The sequence below is a fragment of the Vulpes lagopus genome, chromosome 1 (genome assembly GCF_018345385.1).
Source record: "Vulpes lagopus strain Blue_001 chromosome 1, ASM1834538v1, whole genome shotgun sequence".
Lineage (NCBI taxonomy): Eukaryota > Metazoa > Chordata > Mammalia > Carnivora > Canidae > Vulpes > Vulpes lagopus.
In genome coordinates this window covers 129763912-129777386 of record NC_054824.1, presented here as the reverse complement: position 1 = coordinate 129777386, position 13475 = coordinate 129763912, and the positions used below count along the sequence as shown (strand labels likewise).

At 32.8% G+C, this 13475-nt stretch overlaps 1 protein-coding gene and 1 non-coding gene across 2 annotated transcripts in view; both read left to right on the top strand.

Moving 5' to 3' along the window:
* CCDC178 (coiled-coil domain containing 178) overlaps positions 1-13475 on the top strand; it is a 376460-nt gene that overhangs the window by 15877 nt on the left and 347108 nt on the right. The window contains exon 4 of the mRNA XM_041749242.1: positions 6814-6836. Coding sequence (XP_041605176.1) covers positions 6814-6836 — 23 coding nt within the window. The remainder of the gene's footprint in view (positions 1-6813; positions 6837-13475) is intronic.
* On the top strand, positions 11048-11154 carry LOC121474831. Its single transcript, XR_005983547.1, has one exon. It is a non-coding gene; the product is annotated as a U6 spliceosomal RNA (small nuclear RNA).

The following is a 13475-nucleotide window of genomic DNA, read 5'->3' as shown; positions in this document are numbered from 1 at the left end:
TCTGCATTCCATCTTCAGCTTTTGTAAGGATCTTGTTCCATGAGGTGTTTGTATTCATCTTCCAAATTTCTTTTTTTTTTTTTGCCCCTTGTCTCATTTCTGTTAAAATTTAAAATATTTGTTTCTCCTGTTTTTAAGAAAAAAATTTTTAATCCCATACATACCTTTAAATATATCCTTTTTTGTCTTTTTTCCGGTTTTACTTAACATCTGAAAAGGGTTGCCTAAATTTAGTATTTGTTTCCTCACCTCCCAGTTACTCACTTATTCATTATAATCTGGATTTGGTCCCTATTACTCTAATGAAAATATCTTCAGAAAAATGAATCATTGTTTTTTCTGTATATTGGTATATATATATATGTTTTATATATATATGAGTTGTATGAATTGATATATATATATATATATTAGTATATATATATATGAATTGGTATATACACACACACGCACAATACTGTTTCTCTGTCTCTCTCTAAAACTTTGTGGCTAAAACAAGCATTTATTTGGTTATCATTGAACAATTTCTTCTGTGATCAGCTGGGCAATTTTGTAAGATCTTGCTTGGGGCCAATCATGTGGATGTACACATCTGCTAACTTAGCTAGAAATGCTGATTAAGATGGCCTCACACCTATCTCTGGGACAGTGTTCTAGGAGTATATATCCCAATGGGAAAGAGCTTAAAATATTTGCTTGTGTTATGTTTGCTCAAGTCCTACTGGGAAAACACATAATCAATACTTCTGTTAATGCAGTAGAGTATTAAGACAAGAATGCCAGGAGATGTGATTCTTTAGGGAAAATTTGTGTAGCAATATATCAGTCCATTGGCAACATGATTAATAACCCATCCAATTGAAGACTATAATCACCAACTCTCCAAAAGTTTTATTCTATTATTCTATTATGGTATCAGAGATCCGTGATTATGTTTTGTAGCAGATCTGATACAGATGAAGTATTCTGGTTTCAGTTTCTTCTGACCTAGGGATCTATGAATTAAACAATATTAAATACTTCTGCACACTTAGCAAACGGTGAAGCATGGACAAAGCTATCACAATAAACACTGTTATTCAAAAAGGGGAGAAATTAAAGACATAACTTTCACTGGTGCCCAAAATTCTGAAATTTATGAGGGCAGATGGTGTTAGGTCTAGCAACATGTAAGTCTAAGAAATATATCTTGATTAGAACTCAGTTTTGCTTTCCGAAGATAGTTCCCTAATTTGTGGTTCTTCTTGTCTCTGCTTTATTCTCTGAGCTCTTGGTTCTGATAAGTACTTAGATTTCCATAAGAAATAGACCTGAGTAACTATCCCAAACTTTTTTTCTGTATTAGTTTGTTCAGGCTGCCAAAAAATACAACAGACTAGAATACATAGACAAAGGGTTATTTTCTCACAGTTCTAATGGCTGGAAGTCCAAAATCAAGGTGCTGTCACAGTTGACAATACTGAGGATTCTCTTCCTGGCTTGTAAACAGCTGTGTTTGTTCTCACATGGCCTTTCTTCTGTGCCCAGATGGTGAGAGCGAGCTCTGGTATCTTTTCATCTTCTAAATAAGAACACTAGTTTTATTGGATTAGGACCCCATCCTATGACTTCATTTAACTTTAATTATCTCCTCAAAGGTCTTATCTTCAAATACAGTCACATTAGAGATTAGGGTTTCAGCATATGACTTTTAGGAGGACACAATTTCATCTATAACACTGCCATAAATTGGAATTGTCTTTGCATTTTAAATCTTTTGTTTTTTAGTCCAAAATGTTACAATTCCCATAAGAACTTTGGGGTTTCATATTAATTAATCTGATTGGGTTTAACCTCATATCTCAAAAGCTATGATCATGTTATTTTTTTTCTTTAACATCATTTATTTTATTTTTTAAAGATTTTATTTTTATTTATTCATGAGACACACACACAGAGAGAGAGAGAGAGGGAGAGAGAGAGACAAAGGCAGAGAAAAGGCAGAGGGAGAAGCAGGCTCCATGCAGGGAGCCCAATGTGGGACTCAATCCCAGGACTCCAGGATCACGCCCTGAGCAGAAGGCAGGCACCAAACTGCTGAGCCACCCAGGGATCCCAATTTACTTTCGTTTAGTTCAGCCATTTTTATGTTCTCCTAAATAGTATTGTTTTATTAAAATAAACTTCATTTTAGAACAGTTCAAGACTTACGGAAAAATTGAGAAGATAATATAGAGATTTCATATATACTCTTGACCACATTTTCCCTATTTTAACAACTTACATTAGGATAGTACATTTGTTACAATTAAAGAATCAATATTGATACATCATTGCTAATTAAAGTCCATATTTTATTCCAATTTTCTTAATTGTTTTAATTGAGATAAAATTTGTGTCTAGAACATGAAGTCTATTTGAGAAATATACAATTAATGTGGCATCTTGAAGATAAAGATTAATTAAAACATTTTGAAGAACAAAAGGCAAAATTGGAAAGAAGCTAATGCAGAGCTTCCAACAGACGTAGACTGTATGAATATATGATATGCAAACATTTTCTTTGTGTAGGTTGTGTTTCACTTTCTTTATAATGTCCCTTGGTGTATAAAAGTTTTTAATTTTGATGAAGTTCAGTTTCTCATTTTTTTCTTTTGTTGCTTATGCTTTTGGTGTTAGGTCTAAGAATTGCAAACTCCCAAGTCATGTTTTATTCTAGAAGTTTTATGGTTTTAGCACTTATATTTAAGTCCGAAAATTTTTGTACATAGGTGGCATGTATATTCTTGTGATCAAGGTAAGATAATGGGGTATTAAAAATGGCTCTTTGTCCTTTATACCTCCTTCCATTACAGGCAAACCTTATTCTCCCAACCCTTAAATATTTACTGGATTTGGGATTTGCATTGAACAATAGATGTATCAGAAGAAATACACAACTTCTAAGCAAAGTCTCAAGAGACCTTGAAGCCTCTGCTGTCACTTTCTTGTTCCTCTAAGCTTCCCCTGTAAATGAGCCTAATTGATATAGTCTCCTTGACGATGAATGACAAAATAGAGAGGGGCTCAACCTGTAGCCAGCACAAACCACCAGATTTGTGAGTGAGGCTGTCTTGGCCTACCTGTCCTACTCAAGCTGCCAGATGACTGATTAGTTTGAGATCACATTAGTTACCTCAGACAATACCAAGAAACTCATGTCCCTTCAGCATTCTGCTCTAGCTTTGATTATCTCTAACTTCTGGGCCTTAATCTATGAAATTTCTGTTAGAAAAGTATTATATAAAATCCTAATTATTAATTAGTTTAGGAACTAATAATATAATCATTGAATGCTCATTCTCTTCTCTGCCTGTTTAGTTCTGTGCATTTTCTTTGGGTTTATTTGGATTTTTCTTATAGACCTGTAGGAACAAATTACTATCTTCGGTTTGTTATATATATTTTAAACTTATCCTCTCAGTTTTTTTTTACTTTATGATATCTATTATTTAAAGTAAGTTTTTAATTTTAATGTACTTACATTTATCACTTTCCCTTTATTTTAAATGTTTTGCATCTTGTTTAAGAACTCTTTCCATACTGCAGAGTCCTAAAATTTTTCTTATATTTCTTCTGAAATAGTAAATATTTTTGCTTCAGATTTATTTTTTAAACAATGTGGAATTGCTTTGTGTGTATGTGTGTGTGTATACACAGAGAATGGAATAGGTCATTATTTTCATTCATAAAAATACGAAAAATTACTTTTTTGTAACATTAATTTTATTGTAAAAAACAGTCATTTCTTAGAAATCAGCTGTGCATTATCTATCATATATCAAATTTTCATACATAATTGTATCTATTCCTGACTCCATTATTCTGCTGGTTATTTTTACCTCTCTGTTACAATACCTTATTTTACTAAACATGTTTCATAATATGTTTCAATATCTGCTATGGTAGTTCCTTCTTTTTTTCTTTTTTATACTTCTTTGGTTATTCTTGGTACATACAAATTTTAGAATACACTCGTCATATTACATGGAAAACCAATTGGGATTTCAAACAACTGCATTTTTTAAACTTTGTAGATGAATTTAATCTCTTCAAAAGTTTTTTTAGATCCCATTAAATCTATTATACTGTTAACACAAGAAAAGTTCAGTAGTGTAGCAAATACTGAAACTAGTTTAAAGGGGAGGTCTAAATATAAGGTAATGACGGACATGGGCAAATGTATGAAAACGTAATGTAAGTTTAATGTTAAATTACTGTTTTTACGTATTAATATATTTAACATATATTTGTGTATATGTAATTGTATGTACATGTTCATATAGATATAGCTAAAATATATATATAGATCAGTTGGCATGCATAAATTGAGCATTCTATGCTTTCTGCCCATTCACATTTAATTTTCTATTAATTTCTGTTCATATAGTTTTCCCAAAAAATTTTTTTGTATTTGATATTTTTTGTATATGTATAGAAGCATTTTTAATCTCTTCTATCTCATTTTCTCTCTTCTTCTGTTGGTTACAGTTTTTTTTTTTCTGCTTGTACTAATTTTTAACTTATTCATAGTATTCTTTCATAGGGAAGTTTGTATGTAAAATCAATCCATTATCTGACAAATTTTGTATTGTTTAACAAAATTTTCCTCATATCAAGATTATTAAAATGTTTTCTTATTTTCAATACTTCTTTTTTGTACTTTGGCTTTTTTACATCTGAAGTTTACCATTTTATGGCATGAGGCACATACTTTACCTCTTCTAAATAATTGTTTAAATTACCCTAATATCATTCATTGACTTGTCTAACTCCTTTTGATTTGTAATGTAAATTTTACAATAAACTAAATTCTCATTCGTATAGGTAATGAAATGATTACTTATTTCAGTCCTTTTTCATATTTGGATAACATTCTTAAACTTCATCTTTCTTTTTTAATATTTTGGAGAAATATATATATGTGTATATATATGTCTTGAATTTTTTATTATATTCACTTTTGTGCATCCCAGCATTTCTGTTATATCTTTAGTAAATTCTCTTGTTTTTTATGTTCTTAATTATTCCTCAAATATTTGTATACTCTTTTTTATTTTTTGTTATTTGCTATTATGATGGACCAGACTGATTACTGGTTGTAAGCATAAGTTTTTACTGGCTTTGTTGTTGTTGTTGTTGCTGTTATTTGTTTTTTTAGCAGCTTTCAGAGCCTGCTTACATCAAAGACTTTTATCCAGTATATAAAAATTTATACTGGAGTTCTTTGTAAAAAGGAAGTAATATGTTTAGGCAGCTTTTAATTTTTTTATTTTTATTTTTTTAAATGTTTTTGTTTTTAAATTTTTTTTAATTTATTTATTTATGATAGTCACAGAGAGAGAGAGAGAGAGAGAGGCAGAGACACAGGCGGAGGGAGAAGCAGGCTCCATGCACCGGGAGCCCGATGTGGGATTCGATCCCGGGTCTCCAGGATCGCGCCCTGGGCCAAAGGCAGGCGCCAAACCGCTGCGCCACCCAGGGATTAGGCAGCTTTTTAATTTAAATAAGCGTACATTTGAGTTTGTTGTAACTCCTTAAAATATTTTCATGCATTGATGCACCAGCTTTTTTTTTTTTTTTTTTTCTTACACACTAGTTTCTTTCTATGTGAGATTCTGCTAGTTAGGTAGGCTCTGTTTTGTTTCTCTCTAGAACCACAACTTCCATTCTTAGCCTTTCTGTCTTAGATGGGTCTCCAGTGTGGCCAGAGAGGTCTTCTCATGGTGTGACAAGAAGGCATCTACTTGATATGCTTGCTAGTTATAAGGGTGCATTCACCTTATGAAAATTCCCCAGGCTGTCCATTTATGAGATGTGGACCTTACTTTAGGTATCTTATACTTTACTAAAAATATGTTTTTTGCAAAAAAACCCCAAAATACAAAGAAAAAAAAAAAACTTCTCAGCCATGTATTCTAGATTTTGAGAATGGAAAGCAATGACTTGTCTGCTTCACCACAGGCAGGCCTTCAGTTTTTTACTTTGATTATCACCTACTTATTATTACATATATTCATGTGCTCCACAGAGAAGCCTTTTACCTCTCCTGAAATGGTTTTCATTTTTTCTTCTGAGTTATATTTTTCTTTGCTTTATTTTCACTGATAATCCATCTGATTTCTTTCTATTTCTGGAATTGTATAATATATGTTACAATGATTTTATTGACATATATTTTTCTCCAGAAATATTGGTATGACGTGGGAATTGAAAAGAAGTAATCATGTGTGCCCAACCTAACATCTGGAATTAGAGATTATCTAAGAAACCCATAAAATTATAACTGTGTATTCCTTGTATTTTTGGTATTTTGTGTCACTAATGGCCCAGGATACTCTGAGAATATATCTGTAGATCATGACTCCTACCATAGAGTTTATAGTCTAAAATAAAAGAGGGACACTATGGGAAACCAAATATTTGTGATCTTACCCAAGAGTGTTTTCCATTCTTTGGTTATGTATTAAAATTTAATGGATATAAAGTGCCTCTGATTATATGGAAAGTCTTTTGGGAATAAGTGGCATTGAACAGGCTTTTGATGAAGGAATGAGATTTGGAAACACAGATGAAGGTAGGAAAAATTAGGTGGGGATAATAATGAAAGGACTAGGTAGTAGAAATGTATATATCTGTTTTAGAAATAACAGAACATCGTTTGACAAAAGTATAATGGGGTATGTTAAGTAGTACTTAGAGTTCTATCAGTGATTTCAAATATAAGCTAAGTCTACTATTATTTTTTGAGATATTTAAAGTTTGATTCTTACTGAGATTTTTTTATTTTGACAGTTTGAAACTTCTTTTGAAGAATGGTAAGCACCTTTCATTCTTTTAAAATTGTTTTTATGTTTACATTTTAATGACTAAGGTGCTGTATGTTTTATTGCAAAATAAACAGGAAATTAAAAGAATTTTTCATATTTGATATTAAAATGTATTTTTTGAAAATATAAGAACTATGATATTACTGTAAATGGTTAAATAGGGATCTCTGGGACTCTGTCCCACCACAAGAAAAGGTTGGCAAACATTGGTCAGAATTGTAGAAATCTGAATTTAGTAAAAGACAACAACTAGGGGAAAAGTTAATGAAGAGTCTGTTGCATTGTATTAGGAGAGCACTGTGGAACTATACATCGCACACTTGCCATCCTCTAGCCCCCAGATCAGTGTTGGCCATGAAGAGAGCAGTGTGTATTTGTGGTGCAGATTGCTAGTGCCAGAAAAAACAATATGGACCTTATTCTCAGAGAATTGTGTTTCAGTGTTTTGACCTGTCTGATGGGTTTTCAAAGAACCAGCACAAAGGCTTGTCTTTGTTTTGCCTGACTTTGAGCAATCACTCAGCTGTAACCACTTAGAGGCAGTGTTTACTGAAAGCCTTTAAAGGCATAGTCTTGCCACCACGTCTGCAGCTGTGAATTAACATTTGAGATAAACATTAGACAGACCAAAATGCCTGGAAAAGAAGAGATACATAGGGGAAAAAGGGGCTTTCAAAGCTCTTATATATCCTGGAGAATCAAGAAGGGCATGCATATGACTAAGCTAGGCACATATTCAGGGAAGACCCAAGAAAACCCTGATCTTTTATTTCTGGCTGACCTTAGGGTCTGTGTGGGCAACAATTAAAAGTAGAAGCAGAATTGTAAACAGCCTGGGTAAGCATTGAAGGAATACTTCAACACAGAGTTAGTCTGCTAAAACTAGAAGAGTGGTTTTTTTTTCCTTTTCCTTTTCCCTTTTCCTTCCTTTCCTTCCCCTTCTTTCTTTCTTTTTTTCTTTTTTTTTTTTTAATTTTGACTCCAGGTTATTTAAGATACCTGAACAAAACATGAGTTTACCAGTAAGCTAATGAAACACTTATTTTAGTGGCCACACATGACAAAGAATACAGGCATTACAAAATGTATTTGGAACTACCAAACAAAGAAACAACAACCCACAATAAGTAGCAACAACAGACCCAACAGAGGGAAAGTTATTTGTATTTCCATTTCACATTAAACTATTTAAAATGTCCAGTTTTCTACAAAAATTATGAAACAGGCAAAGAAAAAAAGTCTGTCTCACTAACAAGGGGAAAAAAGAAAAAGAAAATTTAAAAAAATGGCCCTAAGAAAGCTTAAATGTTGAACTTATTAGACAATAATTAATTATCTTAAATAGTCTCAAAGAGGTAAAGGAAACTATGGACAGTTAAAACCAGGAGACTAATGTCTCAACAAATTAGGATGATCAATAAAGAAATAGATGTTATAAAAAAGAACCAAGTAGATATTCTGGAGCTGAAAAGTATAATAACTGGATGAAAAATTAATTAGAGATGTTCATCAATAGATTTCAACAGGCAGAGGAAAGAATCAGTGAACTTGAAAATAGGTCAATTGAGATTATTCAGGCTGAGGAGCAGAAAGACAAAAGAATGAAGTAAAATGAACTAATAGATCTGAGGGATACCATCACAAAAACAAATATATGCATAGTGGGAGTTCAAGTATAATGGGGAAGAGAAAAGGGGGAGAAGGAATATTTGAAGAAACATTGGCTAAAACTCCCCAAATTTCATAAAAGACATGAATTTATACTTTTACTAAACTCAGTGAACTCTAAGCAGGATAAACTCAGAGATTAACATGTTACGGTCAAATCATTCAAAGCCTGGGACAAAGAGTATCTTGAAAGCAGTGAGGGGACAGCCTGGGTGGCCCAGTGGTTTAGTGCCGCCGTCAGCCCAGGGCGTGATCCTGGAGACCCGGGATCAAGTCCCACGTCGGGTTCCCTGCATGGAGCCTGCTTCTCCCTCTGCCTGTGTCTCTGCCTCTCTCTCCCTCTGTGTCTCTCATGAATAAATAAATAAAATATTAAAAAAAAAAAAAAAGAAAGCAGTGAGAGAAGTGACTCATCATGAGTAAGGGATCCTCAATAAAAATAACAGCCAGGGGTCACCTGGGTGGCTCAGTTGGTTAAGTATCTGCCTTTGGCTCAGGTCATGGTCTCAGGGTCCTGGAATCGAGTCCCACATTAGGCTCCCTGCTTAATAGGGAGTCTGCTCCTTCCTCTTCCTCTGCCCCTCCCCCTGCTCATGCTCTTTCTCAAATAAATATGTAAGATACTTCAAAAAATAATAGTTTATCATCAGAAATTATGGAGGTCAAGTATACCTGGGTGGCTCAGTTGGTTAAGAATCTGCCTCCACCTCAGGTCCTGGAATTGAGCCCTGAATTGGGCTCTCTGCTCAACAGAGAGTCTACTTCCTCTCCCTCTGTACTCTCTCTCTCTCTCTGTCAAGTAGATAAATAAAATCTTAAAAAATAAAAGGAATTATGGAGGCAAACATCCAGTGGAATGACACATTTAAAGTCCTGGGAGAAAAAAACAAAACAAAACACCTCAAACAGGAATTCTGAATCTTGGAAAAATATCCTTTTAAAAAAAGGAGAAATTAAGATATTTCCAGATAAACAAAAATTGAGGGGATCTATCTCTAGCAGACTGTTCTATCAGAAATCCTAAAGGTAGTCTTTTAGGCAGAAATGAAAGGACACTAGACAGTAACTTGAAGCCATATGAAGAAATAAACAAGGTAGCTTCAAAGATAGAAAATTCAGTGTGGTTGCATTTTTATTTTGCATCTCTTTTATTTTTCTATATAATTTTTAAATGGATAAAATTATAAATCTATATTAATGGGCACAATGCATACATATATAATTTGTAAAAGTGACAACATAAAGGGAGGGAGCAGAGGTGTAATGGAGCAGAGGTTTTTTTTTTTTTTGTAATACTACTGAAACTACGCTGATTTTAATTCAAACTTAATTTTTATGAAGTTAAGATGATAATTATAGTCTCTAGTGAACCACTAAGAAAAATTCTATAAAACAAAAACATCAACATAAATCCAATAAGGAAACTAAATACATTAGAAAAAAATCAATTAACCACAAAAGAAGGCAATTATGGAGAAATTAAAGAATGAAAAATATTTAAGAATTGTAGAAAACAAATAGCAAATGACAGAAATAAGTCCTTTCTTAATAGTAATTGCTTTTCATGAAAATTGATTAAATTTTACTGTTAAAAGAGAGTGATAGAATGGATAAAAATACATGTTTCAATTATATGCTGCCTATAAGAGACTCACTTGAGATACAGAGACACAGTATGTTGGAAGTAAAACAAAAAAGGAACACTTTTCAATTCATTCTATGAGGCCAGCATTATCTTCATACTAGAACCAGATAAAGACATGACAAAAAGAAATGTAGACCAATGGCTTTATGAATATAGATGCAAAAATCTTTAATGAAGTACTAGCAACCTGAACCCAGTAACATATTAATAGAATTATATATCATGACCAAGTGAGATTTCTCCTAGGTGTGTAAGGGTAGTTCAAAATACAAAAAAATAATGTACAATATAGCCACAGTAATAAAATGAAGGGGGGAAAATCCATGTGAACATCTCAAAAAACAGATTGGAAAGCTGATAAGGGACATTTATGAAAAACCTTCAACTGAAATTATACTTAATGGCGAAGACCAAAAGTTTTCAACCTAAGATCAGGAACAACACAAAGTTGCTTACTCTTCTCACTTTTATTCAACATTGGAAACCTCATACATTGCTAGTGGGAATGTAAAATGGTTTAGCCACTTTGAAAAAAGTTTGGTGGTTCCTCAAAAAGTTAATCCTAGAATTACCATATGACAAAGCAATTCCACTCTGAAGTACGTACAGAAAAGATTTCAAAATAGGTGTTCAGACGAATCTTATATACAAATGTTCATATCATCAGGATTCATAGTAGCGAAAAGGTAGAAATAACCTTAAATTTTTCAGCTATCCAATGGAATATTATTCAACCGTAAAAGTAATTTTGATACATGCTGCAACATGGATAAACTTTTAAACCAGCATGCTAATTTAAAGAAACCAGATACAAAAAGTTACCTATTGTATGATTCAATTTATATAAAATATGTATAACAGGTAAATTCATAGAGATGGGAGGCTAGTACTCACTTCAGCAGCACATATACTAAAATTAGAATGATACAAAGAAGATTAGCATGGCCCCTATGCAAAGATGACATGCAAATTCATGAAGTGTTCCATATTTGAAATAAAATAAGTGAGGCTATTCTTCCTAAGTGATAAAAATGTTTTGGTGCTAGATGAGGATGATGATTGCACAGTATTGAGTGTAGTAAATGCCATTGAAGTTTACACTTCCAAATGGTTGATTTTATGTTATGTGACTTTTGCCGCAATCAAAATATATGTAAGAATTAAAACAATTTTGCTGGCCCAAAAATGAACACAAATTTAGAATAAAAGACACAAAAATAGATTCAATTATGTGTAATAATTTAATATATCGTATAATTGGTGTTACAAGCCAGTAGAGAGAACATTATTTGCTGGGACAATTATTTTTCTATCTTTACTTTTATTATTATTTTTTATTATTTTAAGAGGTAGAATTTAGTGATTCATCAGTTGTATATAACACCCAGTGCTCATTGCATCAAGTGCCCTCCTTAATTCCCATCACCCAAGTATACCTTTACACACTCCCCCTCTAAAAACCCACATGCTTGTATTTATTTATTTATTTATTTATTTATTTATTTATTTATTTTACTTTTTTTGTGGTGTGAATGTTTTATTTATTTTTAATTAAATTTTTTAGTATAGTTTGCACATATTGTTACATTAGTTTCAGGTGTGTAGCATACTGATGACTCAACATTTTTTTAAAATTTTCAAACGAAAAAAATATACTAGATTATTTAACAAAAATATTTAAAAATGAAATTAAAATAAGGAGAAAAATATAATGAATATTTCCATGACCACATAATAAATAGGCTTTCTTAAATAAACTGTGGAGCTACAATGAGACAAATAATATGCAACCATCAGAAATATTAAACTGTAGTCAAATATACAGGAAACAACGTCATGTACTAAAGTAGCATACAATATTTTATGACTAATTTTATAAAAATTGAAATATCATAAGAATGTTATATGGTTATATCTAAAATAAATGAATTATGGATTATATTATATTAATGTTTTTGGTCCGTTTAAAATTCCTTTAATTTGTAATACTTTAATAAGAAAAAATAATAAGTTAATAAAAATAACACTCTCTGCTTTGTTGTTGATACTATTGTTCCTGTAACTTTTATCAGAGGAAAATACTTTTTAAATATAATGAAAGGTTTACCTAGAAAAATTATTTATAAAAAATTTTTTTGAAAATATTTATTTGAGAGAGCATGCAATGCAAGAAGGAGTGTGCATGAGCTGTGGGGAAAGGGAGAGGGAGAGCAGGGAGCCTGATGCAGGGCTGGATCCCAGGACCCTGAGATTAATACCTGGTCCTAAGGCAGACATTTAACCAACTGTGAAAGATTCAGGTACCCTAGAAAAATTCTTTAGAAAAGAAAGAACATTTTAATTTAGATATTTGCTAAAACCTTATTAATTTCAAATCTGAAGAATCATTTTTGGTCCTTGTAATTTATATGGGACCCCAGAAACTGGTGAACTGAAGTTAGAGAAATAGCTCTTAAATTATTTGCAATATTAACCCCCTTTTCCAATTCTTTTTTTTTTAATATTTTATTTATTCATGAGAGACACAGACACACAGAGAGAGACAGAGACACAGGAAGAGGGAGAAGCAGGCTCTATGCAGGGAGCCCGACGTGGGACTCGATCCCTGGACCCCAGGATCAGACCCTGGGCTGATGGTGGCGCTAAACTGCTGAACCACGCAGGCTGTCCATTTTTTTTCTTTTTAACTGCTTTAATATCCCCTACAATATTTTCAGGGCATTCATGTCATAAATTTCTATAAATTTACCATAAGGTATAAAGCCCATTATGATCAGGGAAATACAAATCAAAACCACAATGAGATACCACCTCACACCAGTGAGAACGGTGATAATTAACAAGACAGGAAACAACAAATGTTGGAGAGGATGTGGAGAAAGGGGAACCCTCTTGCACTGTTGGTGGGAATGTGAACTGGTACAGCCACTCTGGAAAACTGTGTGGAGGTTCCTCAAAATGTTAAAAATAGAACTACCCTAAGACCCAGCAATTAAACTGCTGGGGATTTACCCCAAAGATACAGATGCCATGAAACGCTGGAACACCTGCATCCCAATGTTCATAGCAGCAATGTCCACAATAGCCAAACTGTGGAAGGAGCCTCGGTGTCCATCGAAAGATGAATGGATAAAGAAGATGTGGTCTATGTATACAATGGAATCTTACTCAGCCATTAGAAACAACAAATACCCACCATTTGCTTCGACGTGGATGGAACTGGAGGGTATTATGCTGAGTGAAATAAGTCAGTCGGAGAAGGACAAACATTATATGGTCTCATTCATTTGGGGAATATAAAAAATAGTGAAAGG